At 55.7% G+C, this 21,908-nt stretch overlaps 1 protein-coding gene across 1 annotated transcript; it reads left to right on the forward strand.

Moving 5' to 3' along the window:
• Positions 1 to 1,620: 1,620 nt before the first annotated feature.
• TIE1 (tyrosine kinase with immunoglobulin like and EGF like domains 1) lies at positions 1,621 to 21,398 on the forward strand. The gene is made up of 23 exons (XM_086383454.1): positions 1,621 to 1,738; positions 4,338 to 4,655; positions 4,745 to 4,855; positions 6,302 to 6,457; positions 6,613 to 6,744; positions 6,904 to 7,044; positions 7,265 to 7,393; positions 8,184 to 8,329; positions 8,574 to 8,718; positions 10,803 to 10,961; positions 11,126 to 11,263; positions 11,450 to 11,746; positions 12,270 to 12,560; positions 13,264 to 13,454; positions 15,704 to 15,914; positions 16,076 to 16,186; positions 16,395 to 16,585; positions 17,584 to 17,697; positions 17,808 to 17,878; positions 19,035 to 19,075; positions 19,177 to 19,273; positions 19,359 to 19,458; positions 20,930 to 21,398. The coding sequence occupies exons 1-23, from the start codon at positions 1,681 to 1,683 to the stop codon at positions 20,999 to 21,001; spliced, it is 3,420 nt and encodes a 1,139-aa protein (XP_086239580.1). The 5' UTR covers positions 1,621 to 1,680; the 3' UTR covers positions 21,002 to 21,398.
• The last annotated feature ends 510 nt before the right edge of the window (positions 21,399 to 21,908 follow it).

Raw genomic sequence — 21,908 nt, forward strand, 5'->3', positions numbered from 1 at the left:
TCCACAACAGATGCTGCCCAAGTGCTCTCTGTATATATACAAAATGACATTAGGCCTTTCCAGAAACAAGAGAAAAGTTCTGCCTACAACCCTGCCAGACAAACTGCCCCAGCATTTCCCATCTCCTTTCTTATGCCAGAGTCAAACGTCTTGACACCAAGATAAGCTGAAGACTAAAGCATCAACCACCCCTATTCCCACTAGTGTCTTATCCACAAAAAGCCCTTCCCAGCCTCATACCTAGGAATGAGGAATCTGGGGGCCAACATGGTGGGGGTGGGGTGGGGGGTCTTCCCTGATCCATTTTTCAAACTACACCAGGAGTCAACGTCTCTCTTGGGAGTTTTCAGGGATTTTCAGAAGAGTCCCATGCCTAAACCAGCTCAGCTAGACTGCAGAGGCCCAGCTTCCCCCAGACAGTGAATTAGAGCCTTGTGGGTCCAAAAGGGAGTCCAGCTTTCACCTGGTAACAGATTCTGGAAGATGTCCCAGCCCCAAAGGGAAGGTTGATGTCCCAGCCCCAGAGGGAGGGTATGGACTTCCAAACCAGTCCCCTAACCTAGCACCAGGTCTCACCCCACCCCAACCACTCCATTCGAGGCCAGAGGAGTCACAGATTTCACACGTGCACCCAGCCATCCAATGGCTCCAGGACAGACCCCACCCCCAGCCTGGCAGGCATTCTATGCCTGTGGATGATGTTCTGCTCTGGCAACTGCCAGTGGAGAGCTGGCACCAGAGCAGGGAGAGATGAGGGGCACAGCAGATCCATGGGACTTCAGAGCCTTTGTCAAGGGCTAGGACTGCCTCCAGGCTGCTGTCAGGCTACAGGCACTCTCTGGGCGGGGCTTCTGCTGCCCCAGTGTCCAAGGATAATGACATCAGTCAGACAGTGTGCTGAAGCCTCTGTTAGTGGCTTAAGCCAAGGATTGTAAATGCAGGATATTCACCCCCTGTGCACTCTGTGGGTTGGCTTAGCATGAGCCCTGAGGAATGGCTAAGTCAGAAGCTCAGGTCCCAGCCTCACCCTAACCTCAGAGAGCCCTCAGGCCCTGCAGGCTCAGGCCTCAATTTTGCTACCTGTAAACTGAGAGAATAACACAAGATTGAAACAAAGGGCTTTTATCCTGAGAGTGTTGTTTTGTTCCTTTGTGTACATTCCGGATCCTTGTGTTACATGCATGAACTGCTCTCTAGAACACCCATGTAACTGTGTCCTGGGGTGCAAACATAAGGAATCGTGTGTTTGTGCTGGGGGAGGAGAGACCCCAGAACAATATCCTCCCCATCCCTTCTCAATAGGAGGAAGCCACCGACTTCCTCCCTTTCCTGTCTCCTGCCTCCTGCCCGCTGGCAGGACTGAGGACCACGGGGAGAGGAGGGGAAGGGAAACGGCCCAACAGTCCCCAGGTCCGTCCTTACCACAACCCTTCCCCCACCCTAAGTGACCCCACTCCAGGACCTTCCAGGCCACACCCATCCCCAGACTAGGGGGGCCTAGAGGCCCAGAAGCAGGATAAGTCCTCCCCACCCCTCTCCCCAGCTACCCCTCCCACCCAAGCTAACTCATTTCCTCTTCCTCCCAAACACCAACACACCGACTGCACAGGCTGAGCAACCAGACCCAGTGAGTGGCCCCGGGCCCCGCTTGTGCTGGCTGGCGCAGTCAGCCTCCGGAGCATGGTCTGGCTGGAGCCCCCTTTGCTACTCCCCATCTTCTTCCTGGCTTCTCATGTTGGTAAGTCTCCCCTGAACCTCCCTGCCCAGGGTCTTGACTACCCCTGCCCCCGAAAACCCTAGCATCATTGCTATCTCTTTCCTCCACACCCTGATTCACTAGAAAGTGGGATTGGGGCCTGGAAAACCCAGGCAGAAGCTAGGGACTGGGGGAGGGAAGCAGCCACAGACTGTGTTGGATTTGAACATCACTGGGGAGCAGCAGAGTCTCCGGGCCCCCTGAAGTTTTCAGGGGTGCTCATACGGTCAGTGTGTGGGACTCAATTCAGTTATTCATTTGACAAACATTTATCGAGTACCAACAATATTCCAAGAGCTTTAAGAGGCAGAGCGCTTCTAGAGCTGTACAACAGATTGAATGACGCTGACCTCCTATGGCTGTAATTGGGTTTCAATGAGGTAATTTACAAAGAGCACTTGCTAAGAGTTTCTGAATATGTGGTAGCCAATTCCTTCAGCGTGCTGCCCAAAGAGGATTAGAACACAAAGTCCACCTTGAGAGGCTTGCAGTCTAGTGGGAGACCCGGGACACTGGGTGAGCACGGAACAGACACAGAGGAGCACTGAAGAGTCAGCCTACTCTACTTCAGGGTAGGAGATGAAAAGGGATCAGGACAGACTTCACTCAGAGGAGTAGTCTTCATTCCAGGGCAATCAGAACAATAGACACAAGTCTCAGAGGCATGGAAGTACAGGGGAGTGAGGGATTCGGGAGGGAACGCACAGCAGGAGGGGCAGTGGGAACAGCAAGGGGGCTCTACAGCAAGCTCTGCATCCTGAAGGGCAATAGGGAGCCATGGAAGGTGTAGGCCAGAGAGTCACAAGGTCTTGGATGGGTCAGTTTGGAGGACAAGCTGAGGGAAGAGTGTGGCTATCAGGATGGTCCATGGAAGCAAGGATGAGGGTTAGCAAGGGAGACTTGAGGGTGGGGATGAAGTCTATAGAGGTTCTGAGGAAACAGAATTATTTTGTGACTAATTGGGGCAGTCAGGATAGTGCTTCAAAGTGTGGACTTTAGAGTCAGACAACCGGGCTCTGCCAGTTACTAATTGTATGCCCTTGGGTAAGTTATTTCTCTGAGCCTTAATTTTCCAGCTATAAAACTGGGGTAATAATACCCACCTCCCAGGAGAGCTGGGATGATAAAACAAGAGAACATAAGTAAAGGATGTGGCATATAACTGATCTCCGATAGACATTCATTATGATAGCAGCAGTATGAAATGTCTCGGAAGTTTGTATCTCAGGTGGGTTTTGCAGTCTACTGAGGCAGGAAGTCCAGAGAGGAGCAAGTCTGGGGAGAGCCAAGAGGCCTGCCCAGGGTTATTGACTCAGAAGTGATGGTGAAAGCCTGGAGAGAGGATGAGCTTGCTAGAGGAAGCCTGGAGAACAATTTTTATGACCCTCCTCTGGAAAGACACCAACTTCTGCAGAGTGTGAGGATCCAAAGGAAAACAGGTGCTCAGCACAGGACAGTCAGTTCGCTTACTTGTGGCAAGCTTTCAAAGAATATCCATTGACAAGCAAAGCAGCATCTAAACCAACTAACCACTTGGCAAGGACAGTGTTCTTGCTGGAGAATCTCCAAGGACAGAGGAGCCTGGCGGGCTACAGTCCAGGGGTCGCAAAGAGTCGGACACGACTGAAGCAACAGCATGCAACAAGGCGTTGTCCTCTGCCTAGAAGGTCCTTCCCACCAATGACCTCTCCCTGTCCTCATCCTCAATCCCCACCCTGTATCCTGCTCAGCTTTAAGACCCTCAAGCTGTATCTTCCAGGAGGCACCGCTCCAGCCCCTATCTCCCCCCTGCTAGGTCAGCTGTCCCTTCTCTGTGCTCTCTACAGTTTCATGCATTTGATAGATGTGTCCAGAGGAAGCTCTGTAAAAGGCAAAGGTCAAGGCCCACCTGGTGTCCCTGCATGTTTCAGCCCCAAGTGGGCCCTAGGGCCTGCCCTCCCTGCTTCTGGCCTTTTGCTGGGACCAGAGCTCTCTTCCCTTCTGCCCCATAACCACCTGGCTGCAGAATGCAGCCTCTCCCGCCTTCAATCCCAGCACAGCAAACCGGTCCAGATTCCGGAGCGACCTGGGGACCAGAGCAACCAGAGGGGTCCCTCCAAGACACTTCTGATCTTTAGCACTCTCCTAGCCGGCAATCTGGTGTTGCGGGGGGCAGAGTGGAGGGGGGCGGGGAGAGCGGCTCCCCTTTGCGGAGCAGCTGTAGAGACAGGTCAGGAAAGGGCACTGCCAGGAATAGAGTGAGGAAACGGTGATGGGGCGCATAGATCATTCTTTCTTTCCGAAGGCTGGGCTGTAAAGGGAAGCCATCTGGCTGGAGAAAGGAGGGGATGGGGAAGCTAGGGAAGGGGCTTTGTTTTTGTTTTTGTTCTGTTAGGATGAAGAGACTCGAGGGAAAGGGGCCGGTGCACCGGGAAGGGGATAGAGACAGGAAGGGAGGCGGATGGACGTGCCTGATGAAGTGCAGTGCCTGGGGGGGAGGGAAGGAGAGGGGAGAGGCTGCGAGGAGAGGGGCGAGAGGTGGAGGGCGGGGCAGGGGGAGGGCCGGGACCCTGCCAGATCGGAGCCCGGTGTCCCGGCCCAGGGGCGGCGGTGGACCTGACGCTGCTGGCCGACCTGCGTCTGACCGAGCCCCAGCGCTTCTTCCTGACCTGCGTGTCCGGGGAGGCGGGGGCGGGCAGGGGCTCGGACGCCTGGGGGCCCCCACTGCTGCTGGAGAAGGACGACCGCATCGTGCGCACGCCGCGGCCCTGGCAGCCCCCGCACATCGCCCGCAACGGCTCGAGCCGAGTGACCGTGCGCGGCTTCTCGCAGCCCTCCGACCTGGTGGGCGTCTTCTCCTGCGTGGGCGGCGCGGGGACGCGGCGCACGCGCGTCCTCTATGTGCACAACAGCCCCGGGGGTGAGTCCGGCCGCCGGTGAGGGTGGGGGTGGGGGAGGGGAGGAGGGGCTGCCCTTGACCCCTGACCCCGCCCTCCATTCGCCTCGCAGCCCACCTGCTCCCGGACAAGGTCACACACACAGTGAACAAGGGCGACACGGCTGTACTTTCCGCGCGAGTGCGCAAGGAGAAACAGACAGATGTGATCTGGAAGAGCAACGGTAAGGGGGGAGGGGTCTGAACTGGGTGGGCAGGTAAACCCTTATTTCTGACACCCCAGCACCTCCATGGCCCTCGAAGCTCCTAGTGCTGACCCCTGACACAGCCATGACTCCATACACCTGTTACCCGCTCTGGCCAGCCTCCCCGGGCGTATCCTTTCTCCTGCACCAGATGCATGGGAAGCGCCTGCATCCAACTCGTCTCTGGCTGTGAGATGTCCCCCTACTGTGCCTGGAGGACCAGCGGCCTCATGGGCAGCTGCCTCCTTCCCTGTCACCCCCCAGTTAGCTGTGTTAACCCCTCCCAGTTGGGCTCTCCCAGAAGTTAGCAAGTACTATCACAGCAGGTCTGGCAGGGAGCAGAAACCCCCCCTGCTGAAAAGAAGGGGTAACAAAGCCTCAGCACAGGCAAGGGATATTTGGCCTCTTCCAGAGAGCTGTCCAGACGGGAGCAGGGGCCAGGGCAGGCCTGGGGATCTTAGTCCGGGCCTGCCCCCACCTGGCCCTGTCAGCTCCTCTGGCCACCGCAGAGGAGGAAGCCAGTTTTCTGTATGGCCCCAAAGATTCCTGCTTCAGCTTTCACACCCACAGCCCTTTGGCTGCCTCTTGTATCCCTGGACTCTTGTGCCAAAGGTTTTGCCTCTTGAGCTCCAGGGTCCCTGAACTAATAAGAGACGTGGAGTCAGGTAGACCTGTGTTCTCTAGAATCTCTCTTCCATCCTGAGCAAAGAGGAAGTGGAGAGGGGTGCAGAGACGAGAACCCTAATATTAGGGTTCACAGATCCTGGAGGTAGAGGCTCCTGGGAATTAACTGCACAAAGAAGAGGGGAGAAGCATTCCAGGAGGATTGATAAGAGCAAAGGCAGGAAGCTGTGAGACACCACATTGTTTCTGGAAGAGATAGAGCAGTTCAGGAATGCTAGAAGTCAAGATGTGAAGAGGTGTGGGGCTAAAGGGCTGCACTGTAGCCAGACTGGTGAAACTGATGTGTTGAGGAGTCCGATGCTGTCCCTGGAGCAGTAAAGAACTATTGAAGAGCTTAAGCAAGGGAGCTATGGTGGGGTCTATTGGAGGAAAATCTCACTGGTCACCCTGAGTGGAGGACAGACAGGAAGCAGGGGGACTGGAGGCAGAGAGACAGCTTGGAAGGCTGTGGGAGGCTGGGAGCAGGGTAGTGGCAGTGAGTGTGGAGAGAAGCTGGCAGCTGTAGGAGACAAGGAGGACGTGGACTGAACAGGGCTTGGTGATTTACTGAGTGGTTGGTGGAACATGGAAAAGACGCTGCCTCCCACATTCCTGGTTCAGGTCCAGACACTCGCTGGTGCCTTCCCCCGGTCTGTTCACTCTGCCTGACCCACACTAATGTGACTCGGGATAAGGTGGGCAGAGGGAGGGGACACCAGCTCTTGTGTGATGCTGAGGCCCCTATCCCGTGTATGCCCGCAGGATCCTATTTCTACACCCTGGACCGGCACGAGGTCCAGGACGGGCAGTTCTTGCTGCAGCTCCCAAACGTGCAGCCATCGTCGAGCGGCATCTACAGTGCCACATACCTGGAAGCCAGCCCACTGGGCAGTGCCTTCTTTCGACTCATCGTGCGGGGTCAGGAGCAGAGGGCAGAGGTGGTGGGTGATATGGGAGGTTGGGACCCCTGTGCATACTTCCTGTGGATCCCCCTGAGCCCCCAGGGCCGCCCCAGTCCTCAGAGGCAGTGGTCCAGTGGGTTAGGGTCAGCTGCTGAGAGTACATTCCTGCAGGCTGTGAGGCAGGGCGCTGGGGACAAGACTGTACCAAGGAATGCCCAGGCTGCCTGCATGGAGGTGTCTGCCATGACCAGGACGGCGAGTGTGTGTGCCCCCCTGGATTCACTGGGACCCGCTGTGAGCAGGGTAAGGAGGAGGGGGCACCAGGACCTGGGCAGGAGAGGATGCCTGGCTGGGAGAAGACTCGCAAACCACGAGGATGGACTTGGAGGGTGAGGATGTTCCAGTAGGTCTTGAACGCTGAGACCCAACAGAGGCTTCTATACCCACATGCCCTCTTTCTAGCCTGCAGAGAAGGCCGTTTTGGGCAGAGCTGCCAGGAGCAGTGCCCAGGCACATCAGGCTGCCGGGGCCTCACCTTCTGCCTCCCAGACCCCTATGGCTGTTCTTGTGGATCTGGATGGAGAGGAAGCCAGTGCCAGGAAGGTACGGACTAACCCACCCTCTGTAGTCTCTGACCAGACAGCTGGCTGCAAGCCTGGCCCCAACTCTTCCTTCTGGCCCTGCTTCACACACCAAGCCCTCCACCGTCCCCTGCTCACTTGACCAGTGCCCTCTCCACCAAGCCTGGCATTCCCCAGGCCCCAGCTGTGCCCTTGTTGCCCCCAGACCTGTGCCCCTCTAACTATACCCCCTCTGTGCCCAGCCTGCGCCCCAGGTCGTTTTGGAGCTGACTGCCACCTCCAGTGCCAGTGTCAGAATGGTGGTACTTGTGACCGCTTCAGCGGCTGTGTCTGTCCCTCCGGGTGGCATGGGATGCACTGTGAGAAGTCAGGTATGAGCACGGGGGGTGGCTCTGAGGAACAGGTCAGCTTCACCAGATGCATCCCCCTGGCTCAAAGCCCCTCCTCCCCCTGGGGATGGGCAGCAGCCCAGGGTGGGTGGGAGCCCCAAGGGGACCCTGACCAAGCCAAGAGATTCAGGAAGGGCTTCTGGAAAGAGGTGTGATCTCAGATGGGGTATGAAGGACGGGAGAAAGATGGCTAGGGAGAGAGCAGGGCAAAGGCCGGGGGATTGAGGACTCAAGCTTTAATACCAGGACAGTGGCATGAGGAGAGGCTCTGGAAGTGTTCAGAAGAGGTCAGCTCTCGGGGCGTTTGAATGACAGGCTGTAGGGTTTGCGCTGAATATGCTAGCCCTGCAGGGAAGGGTTGAAGAGGTCCATCAGAACTGCTGTCAGCTGTGGGTTTGAGAGAGGACCCCAGCTGCTGGGGAGGGAGCGGGAGCAGGAGAGCCCAGAGGATCTGTCACGGGGCCCAGAAATGATAGAGGACTGAACCAGGGTTCTGGCGGTGAGGCTGGCGAGGGGTCTGGTCTCGGTGTGGGAGGGTCTGAGGAGGCGGAGGGCACAAGAGGCAGATTCGGGGGCCTGTAGAGGTGGGCACGAGGGCCTGGAGGTGTTGCCCAGACTTTCCTAGCTTGCAGGCCTGCATGACTGGGATGCTGGTGGTGCCTCCTCTAAGATGAAAGACTCAGGGGGCAGGGGGGTGGAGGCAGGGGGCTCTGTGGCAGTTGTGTGTCTGCCCTTACAGGGCCTCCAGGATGAGTGTCCCCTCTTTCCCCAGACCGGATCCCCCAGATCTTGGACATGGTCTCAGAACTGGAGTTCAACTTAGACACAATGCCCCGGATCAACTGTGCCGCAGCGGGGAACCCCTTCCCAGTCCGGGGCAGCATGGAGCTCCGCAAGCCGGATGGCACGGTGCTCCTGGTGAGCCCCATGACCCCAGGGCCTCTGGCGGTCCGGGGCCTCTGCCCACCCTCAGGCTTCTCCACCCCTCGGGGCTTTCTGCAGGCTCTGCCCACTGGCCTGATCACAGCTCAAATTGGGTCAGGCTGATTGTTGAGGGACCACCTCCCAGTCTCTGTCCCCTTGTCAACTTGGACAAACACACAAACCTCTGCCACATGGCACACTTTCTCTGAGGCCTGCCCCTCTCCCCTGCCTCTCTCAGTCCACCAAGGCCATTGTGGAGCCAGATAGAACCACAGCCGAGTTTGAGGTGCCCCGCTTGGCTCTTGGGGACAGTGGACTCTGGGAATGCCGCGTGTCCACGTCTGGTGGCCAGGATAGTCGACGCTTCAGGATCAATGTCAAAGGTCAGTGATGTCCCGGGTCCATGGAGGATAGATGGCAGACAGAGTGGGTGCTAGCCAAGGCTGCTCAGATAGGAGCAGGAAGGGCAAGAGCATGTAAGGTCACAGCCCAGCACCAGGCAGAGAAGAGGGCTTGTGGTCAGCCTGAGGCCTGGACCGGGCACTCTCCAGGCTGGAGCGTAGCTCAGTCCCCCCTGAAAAGGGAACCCATGCCCCAGAAATGGGGCACTCTCCAGCCTTGCCCCGGGCAATGCTTCCTTTCTATCTCCCCCGCCCCGCAGACACACGGTGCCTTTCTTTCCACTTCTGCGATGCTGTGTTCCCTCCAGCCCCAAGTCACACCACCGGGCACCCAGTGCTACAACAGGGGAGTGCCTGGGGCTGTGGACCTGTTTCATTTCCCAGAAGTGCTTCCTGGTGAATAAGGAGGCAGCTGCCAGTGCCCAGGACTGCTGAGAGCCGAGCACCCCCACCCCCATCTAGGTGTCCCCCACCTTCTGCAGCATCATAAGCATCAGACGTTCACACCCCCTCCCGCCCCCTGGTCCTCTTTCCCTGTGCTCCTGACCCCGCCACCACCTCCCCTGACATGAGCCCAGATCTCTTGTCCCTCTCCCTCTTTCTCATTGTACGACTCTGCTTCCCATCCTATCTCTACTTCTCTGTCGCCCCCTCCACCACCCCAGGGTCCCACCTCCAGCCTTCCTCTTCTCACTCTCCCCAGGCCACTTGGCTTTGAATCTTCACTACAAATTCTAGCTCCATCATCTAAGCGAGTTACCTTGCCCCTCATAGCTTGTTTCTCTCTCTGTAAAATGAGGATATCAGCACTCCCTTGATAGGATTGCTGTGAAGATTAAATTAGATGATGCGTTTAAGCATTTGGCACAGTGCCTGACGCAGGGTATGTGGTCAATGTATATTGACATTTATTGCTATTAGTAGTTATAATGTCACCTATTCCTAAGATTTCAGCCGTTCCCTGGCAACTCCCAGATAACGATCTGCAGCCTGGACCCCTCTCCTGGGTTCCAGACCTCTGTGTAATGGGGGTCTGGTTCTGAAGTCAGTGGGGAAGTCACCCGGTGCACGACTCAGGGGCCCCACTCCAGGTCACCTAATCCTCTGCGTGAGCCGCAGGCCCAGGGGCTCCATAGGATCCAAACTGGACCTTCCTCTCCCTCCAGGCCAGCACTTCTTCTGTACATGTGTGTTCCTGCCTGGCAACATTGTTCTTTCCCACCCCTTCTACCACACCCCTGCATCCTCCTTGACCCTCCTCCCTTCCCCCATCCCTCCATTTATCCATGCTTGCAGTCATCCATACATATATCCATTTTCCTTAGAAAATCCATCTGGGAAATGTTTGGACGAGGCCAGGGAACCAGTTGAGACATTAATGCAATAATCTGGACAGAAGAGCTAAGGCAGGAAAGACAGTGACCATGGGGTGAGGAAGCTAAGCAGGAGCACAAAAGCTGTTTGGGATAAGATGGGCTGATTTTAGATGGCCTGGTCAGACAGACTTTGTTTAAACCCTGGCTGCATGTCCTTAAGCAGGTCATTCCATGTCTCTGAGCCTCAGTTTCTTCATTCTTAAGATAGGGATGATGAGCCCTGCCTGAAGGCAGTTGTCAGAATTGGAGGCCATGCACGTGAAGCATCTGGGTTGAGCAGGTGCTTCATCACCTGCTACTTTTTTTTTAATTAAGAGAGTGATGAATGATGGGGGAGGGGCAGAGAGCAGGGTGACACTGCCTTGGGCTTTAGCCTTCTTTGTCCTCCCGCACATTGTATGGTGGAGTGCCCTCCCCCAAACCCCTGTCTGGCCATGTCACTTCCTCACTTAACATCTTCTGGGACACCCTCATCTCCTTGTTTCCGAGTCCCTATGCCCTGAATTGTCCTCCCTAGGCCCTGGCCACTTTGATCATCTGTTGCACCTGGTCTCTCCCCAGCCCAGGGGAGTCCCCAGGCCCAACCTGAGACCCAGAGTTATCTTTAATGCCCAGAGCACAGAGTCTGCCTCTGTGTCTGAGGGCTGGGTGGGCTGTGTGGGCCACGCCTTACCCTAAGTCTCCTGGCAGTGCCACCAGTGCCCCTGACTGCCCCGAGGCTTCTGGCCAAGCAGAGCCGCCAGCTCGTGGTCTCCCCGCTGGTCTCCTTCTCTGGGGACGGACCCATCGCCTCCGTTCGCCTGCACTACAGGCCCCAGGACAGCACCATGGCCTGGTCTACCATCGTGGGTGAGGGGGCAAGAGCTAGGGGCAGGATGGGGTGCCGGACAATGAGGGGGTCGGAGGAATGGAAGGGAGTGGGGAGTGTGCGGAGAAGAGAGGGGCTGAGGGAGAGCAGAGGCTTCTGGACGGAGTTGGGACTGAATGCTGCGTGCTGTGCACCCTGCCCCCAGTGGACCCCAGTGAGAACGTGACGTTAATGAACCTGAGGCCGAAGACGGGATACAGTGTCCGTGTGCAGCTGAGCCGGCCCGGGGAAGGGGGGGAGGGGGCCTGGGGGCCTCCCACCCTCATGACCACAGACTGTCCTGGTGAGAGGCCCAGAGTCACCCCTTTCTGTCCCCCAGGGGTCACTGTCCCGTGCGCTCTGGGGTTGTCTCAGCTTGTCAGCCCCGGGGGTCCCTGCCTTTCCCACTGGAGGTTGTCCCTGGGGGTTCAGCATCCCGTCCGGGCCCCAGGACCTACCAGACAGTTCTGACCTCTACCTCTGGCCCCAGAGCCCTTGTTGAAGCCGTGGCTGGAGGGCTGGCATGTGGAGGGCCCCGACCGGTTGCGAGTGAGCTGGTCCTTACCCCCCGTGCCGGGGCCGCTGGTGGGCGATGGTTTCCTGCTGCGCCTGTGGGACGGGGCCCGGGGACAGGAGCGGCGGGAGAACGTCTCGTCCCCCCAGGCCCGCACCGCCCTCCTGACCGGACTCACGCCTGGCACCTACTACCAGCTGGACGTGCGGCTCTACCACTGCACCCTCCTGGGCCCGGCCTCGCCCGCAGCGCGTGTGCTTCTGCCCCCCAGCGGTACGCTTGGGAGGGGGTGGCGGGCTCGTGACGAGGGAGGGCAGAGCATGCAGGGAACACACGGGGCCCGAAAGGACATGGGAGGTTACAGGAGCCTGGATGGACAGGCAGAGACCACAGCACGTGGAAATGGGCGCAGGGAGGATCTGGATGTCAGGCAGACAGGAGCACAGGGAGGACAGGACACGGGAGGATCCAGGATGCCAGGACCTCCAGGAGTGACTAGGACAGAGGCAAGCCCAGGGAGGTCAAGGGAGGGGGTGGGGCGTGAGGAGGACATGGGGCCTGGGGGACATGGGGATACTGTGAGGAAGACTTGGGATGTAAGGGGAAGCAGAAGCTCGTTGGTGAAGGAGGCCACAGCGAGAGGAATATACAGCCCAGGAAGAAACAGAAGTCGGCAGCAGATCTCCCATTTTGGGGTCGGTAGAGCTGCGGGCACAGCTAGAGCGGATCTGTCTGACCCCACAGTCACACAGCCTGGTCCCATCTGAGCCCCACCTTCCCACCCCAATCTCCCCAGGGCCCCCAGCCCCCCGACACCTCCATGCCCAGGCCCTTTCAGACTCTGAGATCCAGCTGATGTGGCAGCGCCCCGAGGCTGCAGCCGGGCCTATATCCAAGTACATCGTGGAGGTGCAGGTGGCAGGGGGCTCCGGAGACCCGCTGTGGATGGACGTGGACAGGCCCGAGGAGACGAGCACCATCGTCCGCGGCCTTAACGCCAGCACGCGCTACCTCTTCCGCGTGCGGGCCAGTGTCCAGGGCCCTGGCGACTGGAGCAACGTGGTAGAACAGTCCACCTTGGGCAATGGTGAGATGAGGGGCTGCCCGGGCCGCGGGGTCGGTCTCAGGTGCTCTCCCTGGCACGTGATCCCCTGCCTTGGCTCCAGGGCCTCCTAGGCCCCTCCCAGAGAGTGATATGACACCTGGCAGTGAGGGCCCTGACCCTTCCCTTCTTTCATTTTTTCCGTTTTTCTTTGATGTGGCTCTTCTTCTTTCTTTTTTTTAAATTAATTTGTTTATTTTTGGCTGCACTGGGTCGTCTTTGCTGTGTGCAGGCTTCCTCTAGTTGTGGTGAGGGGGATGACTCTCTAGTTGCCGTGCTCAGGCTTCTTATTGCAGTGGCTTCTCTCTCTTGTTGTGGAGCGCAGGCTTTAGAAGTTGTGGTTCGAGGGCTCTGATGTGCAGGCTCAGTAGTTGTAGCACACAGGCTTTGTTGCCCCGAGGTATGTGGAATCTTCCAGAACCAGGGATCGAACCCCTGTCCCCTGCATTGGCAGGCGGATTCTTAACCACTGGATCACCAGGGGAGTCCGACCCTTCCCTTCTTATGACCCATTGTCCGAGTGCTGGGAAACTCATGACATTCCAGCAACCTGCTGGTCCTAGGCCTGACATCCCCGCTCCCTCCCTGGTACTGGGATCTCTGACCTCCACCTCTGTGTGACCCCGTGGTGGCCTCCAGGTTCCCTGACCCAGGCATCTCTGTGATTTGCCCCTCTTCTGGTGTCCAGGGCTGCAGATTGAGGGCCCAGTCCAAGAGATCCATGCAGCTGAAGAGGGCCTGGATCAACAGCTGGTCCTGGCTGTGGTGGGCTCTGTGTCTGCCACCTGCCTCACCATCCTGGCTGCCCTTCTCACCTTGGCGTGCATCCGCAAAAGCTGCCTGCATCGCAGACGCACCTTCACCTACCAGTCAGGATCGGTCAGTCACCTGTACCCGCCACCAGGCATATGTGTGCAGACCCTGCGTATATATGTGTCCCTGTATACACACAAGTATTTGTTCACTGTGAGTGTGTATGTGTGCACGCATGGATGTTTAGGTGTAAGACTATACTCAAAAGCATACAAGGGCACAATCTGTAATTTTATCCATTTCTACAGAATTGAATGCAGCTCATGAGCCCAGGTATATTAGTGATGAAATATTTAGTATTCCCAGTTCAGAATCATTCAGTTATGTCCATATTGCACCAGGGTCAATTCGGGGTTCTCCCCCTTCCCATGAGGGGTGATGGATGCTTGGGAAGCCTGATGAGAACATGGAGAATGCCTGGGCTCCATGAGGACCTCTCTCTGGCCAGGCCGTCCTGCATGCATCTGTGGCTCATGTCCTCAGCCCTTCTGTGACCTCCTTTGGGCCAGAAGGGCATTTGCACTATGAGTTCCTCATCCCAATCTCCATCTTTGCAAATCCCAGGGCCTCCTTGGACTTAAGAACTCCAAGGGCCTTCCCTGATCCTGCAGAGGGCAGCGTATTCTGCAGCCCTCAGACCCATTGCTGCAGCTCCTCCTACAACTGTTTCTACTGCTCTCGAGTTGAGCCGAGCCTGCAGCCTCACCTGTCACTCCTTGCGAGAAGCACAGGCCTCCCTACTCTTGTCTTCCCTGTAAACCTGAGCACCAGGACCCCACTGAGGGGGTAAGGACTGGGGGAGGGTGCTAACTCCCCTTCAGGGACCCCAGCATCACCCCATCTGTCACCCTCCTCCACCTCTCTCTCCTCTGGAATCTTCCCCACTGTTGTCACTTATGATCCGAACTCTGCCCTGGTCCTCTGTGCCTGGACTCGGTATTTACAAAGAAGTTTTGGCATTTCAAAAAAAAAAAAACCCTCTTCTCTCTCAAGGGCTGATCCTTGTGATAGAAAGCCTAGTGTCCAAGGCTGTTGTCTCTACCATGCCTCTAAAATACTCCCTTCAGAGATTCAATCGGCTTCTTTGTTCCAGGCTGCGTTGGCCTCCCTCTGAGGTCAGTGTGTGCAAAAAGCGGCCTGGCTGTGGTGGGGGAGGGTCAGGGGTATGCATGTGAAGGGAAGGAGCAGGAAAGTAGTCTTAAATGGATGTAGCATCCTAACATATATCAAGACATTCCCCTGCCCCAGGCGCCTATGTGCGGGTATCTGTGTGCATGAACGCGTGTGCTGGGCGTGCGTGTGCCCATCTGTGAATGCCCCCATCAGCATGCACCTGTATCCCTGACATATGTGTCCCTCTGCTTGTTCTCCTGTACGAGCACATGTCCACATGTACCTCTCATGGATGCCCTGCCTACTGGCCTCCACTAGAACACGCGTGTGTGCGTGCAGGTGTGCGCTTTCAGTTGTCTACGTTTCATGTGAATCCGTGTGACCTGTGTCCTCAGATCTCTCCCATCAAGCTGGGCTGCGGCTCATATGGGGACCCACACCCCAACAGGTCTATCTTAACCATTCTTTGTATTCTCATATTGGCGGTGCCCATGGTCCCGCTCAGCTATTTCCTTTCCCTGCTCTCAGCCCTGCCCAGGTGGCCCAGGGCCTACTTGGCTAGGGCAAATGGATGGTCTTCTGTGTTATGTTCTTTCTGTCTTCAGGTCCTGGGTGGTTTGAGAGCTATGGGAGCTGCCAAGTGGGTGGACAGGGGTCATCTCTGCTTCTCTGCTATGGAGAAGAAAACCACTCCACTGGCTGCCCGCTGCTCTAGGCTCAGCATGGAGTAGGTACTCACTAAACACACCCCGATCCACTGCCCAAGGCCAGAATCCACTCCAGAACCTCCCTGGTGACAGCACAGCCTGGTTGGGGGATTGGAAGAATAAGGGGACGCTCGTTGCTCGCACCACAGCTCACTCCAGTGCCTCTTGGTTTTAGGGTTAGGAGTATCAACCTTCCGTTGACTCATGCCATGGCTTCCAGCAATTTTACCTACTCCTTGTTCCTTCAGAGCCCACACACTAGATCTCCAGCCTGTGGTCTCTGCATTTCTCTCTGGACATCTGTCTACCCACTGGCCCACCTGTGGCTCCATCTCATATGATTCTGTCTCAGTATGTGTCCTGTGTCTGTCCATGCCTGGCTGGCCACCAGGGTGCCCTCTGTCTGGGTCTCTGTTTGTTTGTCTGATCACTGTTTTGTCTGCCTGCCCCTGTCTCTTGTGTGGACTGTCTGCCTACTTGTCCCATCCTGTGAAGGGCGAGGAGACCATCCTGCAGTTCAGCTCAGGCACCTTGACACTGACCCGGCGGCCAAAACCTCAGCCCGAGCCCCTAAATTACCCAGTGCTGGAGTGGGAGGACATCACCTTTGAGGATCTCATTGGAGAGGGTAACTTTGGCCAGGTCATCCGGGCCATGATCAAGAAGGATGGACTCAAGATGAACGCCGCTATCAAGATGCTGAAAGGTCCGCTGAGAGCAACCCCTGCCCCAGCCCTGACCCTCTCCTTTCTTCCTCAACCCTAGGCCCCACCTAGCTTCCACCAGCAACTGACCCCAGCCCTCAACAGCCCACACCCTTTCTCCAGGATTATTTCCGGCAAAAGTGATATTGGATTCTTTACACAGAGTATGCCTCTGAAAATGACCATCGTGACTTTGCGGGAGAACTGGAAGTTCTGTGCAAATTGGGGCATCATCCGAACATCATCAACCTCTTGGGGGCCTGTGAGAACCGAGGTGAGTCCCCAACTCATCACCTACCCCTTCTTCCAAACCCTCATCATCAGCCAAGACCTCTAGTAGCTTATAGGAAGCTTCAGGACACCAAAACATCACTGTTGGTTCTCCTTCATGCGCCAGGTTCTCTATCTAGTACCGTAAGGTGCCTGCTGCCATCCCAGGTTGTCTGAGTATAAATCACCACCCTGTATTCCTCACCTCCCAGGTTACTTGTATATCGCCATTGAATATGCCCCCTATGGGAATCTGCTGGATTTTCTGCGCAAAAGCCGGGTCCTGGAAACTGACCCAGCTTTTGCCCGGGAACACGGAACAGCCTCCACCCTCAGCTCCCGGCAGCTGCTGCGTTTTGCCAGTGATGCTGCCAATGGCATGCAGTACCTGAGTGAGAAGCAGGTGTGTGTGTGTGTGTGTGTGTGTGTGTGTCTTTGGGGAAGGTGGGCTAGCGGGATGAGGGGAGACCATCAAGCACTTCAGAACATCAAATCAGCAGGCTCTAATTGAATATGGAATTGAGGATAGAGAGGATGTGACCCCAAGTTGCTGGCCTGGGTGAGTGGGTGAGACCACCCCCAAAGCAGGTCTGTGTTTGGGGATGTGGCTTAGCATTTTGCAACTGTCAGCCTAGAACCAAGGAGGGAGGCCTGGACCAGGGACAACAGTCTGGAAGCTGTCACTTCATAAATAGGGGTGCTGGTGGCCAGGGAGTGGGTGAGACTCACCAGGAGAAGGGTGGAACAGACGGGAAGCCTGAGCCCAAGTCCAAGGACACCCCGCTTGAATGAAAGGAGGGAGGGGACAGTTGGAGGAAGGGATGTGAGACTAAGGGAGGCATTTTGAAGTTGTTAATGTATTGAGTATCTTTGAAAGTAGAGGGCAGGGGGCCAGGGCAGAGGGAGGGATGATAGAGCAAGGTCTCTGAGGAAGGTGGAGGGCCCAGTGAGGAGGATCTGGAACTCAAGGGAGAGATCGCTTTGGGCAAGAGAAGGGCCTTTCCACTCTCATCAGTGGAGCAGGGGTCAGGGAGAGGTCAGGGAGAGACGGGGTCAGGGAGCATTCAAAGAGGAGAAGATGCAGTGTGGTCACTGGGGGAAAGTCAACCGTTGTCCCAGGAGAAGGATACAGCCTGAACTTGGCCATGGCCCAGATCACAAGTAGGAAGGGATGACAGTCCCCACTGTGGTTTTTCCCAGGCACGAGTCTCTGAGTCGCTCTGAGTCTCTGAGTCTCAACCTACCTCAGGTTGAGGCCTGGGGTAGGTGGGCAGAAGAGTAAAGGGCTACTAAAGGCCCAGAGGACCCAGGAAGCCAGCCATGAGGTGGACCCCCTCCCTGGCCCTGGAGTCCCAGGCTCCATCATCCTCCATCGTCCCTGACTTCTAACCATGCCTGCAGTTCATCCACAGGGACTTGGCTGCCCGAAACGTGCTGGTCGGAGAGAACCTGGCCTCCAAGATTGCAGATTTTGGCCTTTCTCGGGGGGAGGAGGTTTATGTAAAGAAGACTATGGTAAGTCTCCTTCAATCCTCCCCTTCAGGGCCGGTGTCTCGCCCTGCCTCCCAAAACCTGCTGAACAGCCCTTTCTCCTTACCCAACCCCTCAAACCCACTCCCTCCCAGGGGCGTCTCCCGGTGCGCTGGATGGCCATTGAGTCTCTGAACTACAGCGTCTACACCACCAAGAGTGATGTGTGAGTGTGGGAGTGCAGACAAGCAGGAGGGTTTGGTCCTCTAAGGATGCATGTAGGTGTGACCTGGACACACCTCAGAGATGTGTCAGGTTGTCCAAGGCATGACTTGGCTGCCCCTAGGGTATATTCCAGGTATGACACAGATGTGACAGATGTGTCTTAAGCATGCCTTGGTCATGCCCAGCATCTTAATGGGAAGGCGGGGTTGGGCGGCGGGGAAAGTAGCTGGAAGGAAGCTTCATCTTGGAAGGTATTTCAGGGTAGCATTGGAGTAGGAATGGTTTAGGGCTGTGTTTGACTAAGACACTGGAGGATGCCTTGGAGAGGTATGGGGCTGCTGGCGGATAACGCCTGGGTAAATGGAGAGACCACTCAAAAGAATGCTCTGACCTTCCTCTCTGAGGGGCAGGTCATCCCCACTGGAGAACCTAACCAGAGCATGACCCCCAGAGGCCGCTTCTGTGCTCCCTCCTCCAGACAGCCATCCTGGCACACCTCTGCCCCTCTCTTCAACCTGGCCTGCCCAGCACTCCAGCCCTGGTCCTGGCCCTTCCCCAAGCTCTTTGGCCTGGCCTGCCCAGCTCACTATCTACCACACCAACACCCCTCTAACCACTACTCCCCTACTTCCTACTTCTGCCCCAGGTCCCTTGAAATGCCTCCCCCGACTAGAACTCCTACCCTGGCCTCAGCCACCTCTCATCTGCTCAGCTGCTGTTATAATATAAGAGGCAGCTAAGAGCAAGGGCTTTGGAACCAGACTGCCTGAGTTTGAATCCCAGCTCTGCCACTTGCTAAGTGTGTGACCTTGGTGAGCTAGCTAACCTCTCAGTGCCTCAGTGTCTCTGTAAAGTGGGGATAATAATAGTGCCTATATCATAGGGTTGGTGTGAGGGGTAGATGAATTAACATATACATTAAATGATGAGTGCCTGGCCCACAGCAAGTACACAGTAAAAATGTTAGCTGTGATTATGTTGAGCCTGGGAGGCTGTGAAGGAATTTCAGTAGCAGAGACCACACCTGGCCAAGGCCTGACCCTTGCAAAGTAGACATAGGTAGGGGCTGGGAGGGGCTGCACACTTGGGGTAGGTAGACATTAAGCTGCTGGGCCCCAGGGCCTAGAAGGTAACTCAGTGCATCCTCCTCATTTCAGTTGGTCTTTTGGGGTCCTCCTCTGGGAGATCGTGAGCCTTGGTGAGTCCCTGAGCCCTGTTCCCCAGAGGGCCCCCACCTTTCCCTGACCCCCACCCCTCTCCTCCTGGGCCCTGGGCTAAGAGAGCATTGCCCTCCCACAGGGGGCACCCCATACTGCGGCATGACGTGTGCCGAGCTATATGAGAAGCTGCCGCAGGGCTACCGCATGGAACAGCCTCGCAACTGTGACGATGAAGTGTGAGTCCCTCAGCCTCGAGCCCTGGGCCCCCTGTCAGTCACCCCAGCAGGCCCTGACCCTCATCTCATCGATCCCCACCCGCAGGTACGAGCTGATGCGGCAGTGCTGGCGGGACCGTCCATACGAGCGACCCCCCTTTGCCCAGATTGCGCTACAGCTGGGCCGAATGCTGGAAGCCAGGAAGGTGAGGAGAGCACCGGGGTGTGGGGAGAGCTGGGCTCACTGAGCTCACAGGATTGCCCCTCACAGTGCCCATAGGAGCCAGAAGGCAGCAGTCTCCATGGCCCTGTCCCCACCAACAGCTGCACCACAGCTAAACTGGGCCCTGGGGCGTAATGCCCTTTCTAGCTCTCACCAAGTTGGACACTGGGCCTTTCTAAAGCCTTCCAAGACCACTGATTAGCTTCAGCAGCAAGTCCCTGTCCCAGATCCCATGTCCAGGACTCCCTGCTTTCCTCTGCTGGGGTCATCAGTCCTTTCTTATCTTATCTTATGGACACCTCTTCTCACCTGGCACAGAGCCAGGGTGGAATGCACGAATGGTCAGCTCACCAAATGGATGGATGGATGAGTAACACAGTAACTGAATGAATGAATGTATAGAATTAGTGGATGAATGATATAATAATCATACAAATAAACTAATTAAGGGAATTCCTGAATTCCTTGCTGGTCCAGTGGTTAGGACTCCATGATTCCACTACAGGAGGCACGGGTTTGATCCCTCGTCTGGGAACTAAGATCCTATAAGCCACATGACAAAAAAACGTGTAATTAAATAACTAAATCTAATATAATAATATCATAAGTAAATGATAATAATAATATAAGTAAATGAATTATCAAATAAATCTAAGTGAAGAAGTACATGAAAATGAGTAATGTGAAAAGAGTTCTTAAATATCAATGACTAAATAGTTTTGGGAATTATTAAACTATCTTAAGAATGAAGGAATAATCAAATAACCATGAAAGCAAAAGTTGCTCAGTCATGTCCTACTTTTTGCAATCCCAAGGACTACATTCCATGGAATTCTCCAGGCTAGAATCCTGGAGTGAGTAGCCATTTCCTTCACCAGGGGATCTTCCCAACCCAGGGATCGAACCAGGTCTCCCACATTGCAGGTGGATTCTTTACCAGCTGAGCCACCAGGGAAGCCCAAGAATACTGGAGTGGGTGGCTTATCCCTTCTCCAGGGGATCTTCCTGACCCAGGAATTGAAGTGGGGTCTCCTGCATTGCAGGCAGATTCTTTACCAACTGAGCTAAGTAGTTATAGAAATTATTAAACTATCTTAAGAATGAAGGAATAGTCAAGCAACCATAAAAATGGGTAAATCAGCAGAAATAGCCTTATGAGTACAAGAATAAGTAAATGAATGGATGAATGCACTATCCATCAATTCATTAGCTAAGGGCATGAAAAAACACCTATCCAACATTGTGTCAAGGGTCTCTCATGTGAGCTTCCCAGCTGTGGTCTGATATTCTTGCTGCTCTGGGCTGGTGAGCACCACCCTTGGCCATGGGGTCATCTTGAGTCTCCAGTACGGATCAGTGTCTCTTCCAGTACCCCAACCATATGGAAGTCGAGGACCTCCAGGGCAGGCATACCCCATCCCTGGCCCCCCACTAAAGCTTTCTCTGCTCCCCAGGCCTATGTGAACATGTCGCTGTTTGAGAACTTCACATATGCAGGCATTGACGCTACAGCTGAGGAGGCCTGAGCGACTGTCCAACCAGATCCTGGCTCTGCTGGCCAGAGCACACTCGGCTCTCCAACCTGTGACTGCTGATCCTTGTCGCCTGAGCTGCCTCAAGGAATTGGTTTTTAACTTAAGGAATAAAAATGGGGATCCAGGGATGGGGTGGGCTCAGGGGTGGGGTGGGTCCTCATCCCTTGCAGTTGCTCCCAGTGCCTCCTGCATCACTGATGGCTACCCTCACATCCTTCCTTCTGGCTCAGCTGCTCCAGAGCTGTTTGCGCTCTTCTGCTCCCTCCACTCAAACCCCTGCTTCAACCCCTCCATTCAAGCCAGCACTCACACCACTAACGTGCCGTTTTCAGCTGCGCCCGACTCCCAGCCTCATAATCAGGAAAAATAAATGCTCTAAGAAGCTCCATCCAATGTCTACCTTTTACTGCTGGTCAACCCCAGGGAAAATTTAAACCAAAGAGGGAGAAACTGGACTTTCCAAGAAAAGAAATGCTCTCCCTTGTTATACTGTCATTATTTCAAGCTCTCCATGGTGGGAGATGTCCTGAAAGACTCATTTTACACATACACTGCCCCCACATCGGGCTTCCCTGATAGCTCAGTTGGCAAAGAATCTGCCTGCAGTGCAGGAGACCCTGGTTCAATCCCTGGATTGGGAAGAGCTTCTGGAGAAGGGAAAGGCTACCCACTCCAGTGTTCTGGCCTGGAGAATTCCATGGATTGTATAGTCCATGGGGTTGCAAAGAGTCAGACACGACTGAGTGACTTTCACTTCATAATCACTCCCTCACGTCACTATCATAATGAGAAGCCCAGTTTTCCCCTAGTCTCTTCCCTGTTCTCCAGCCTATACTACCAATATGTCTCCCTAAACAGCTGCCAGTCTAGGATTCTCTGCTGTGTCCAAACAGTCCCT

Source organism: Bos grunniens, chromosome 3 (assembly GCF_055505025.1).
Source record: "Bos grunniens cultivar Pamir isolate PY7600 chromosome 3, Bosgru_T2T1.0, whole genome shotgun sequence".
Lineage (NCBI taxonomy): Eukaryota > Metazoa > Chordata > Mammalia > Artiodactyla > Bovidae > Bos > Bos grunniens.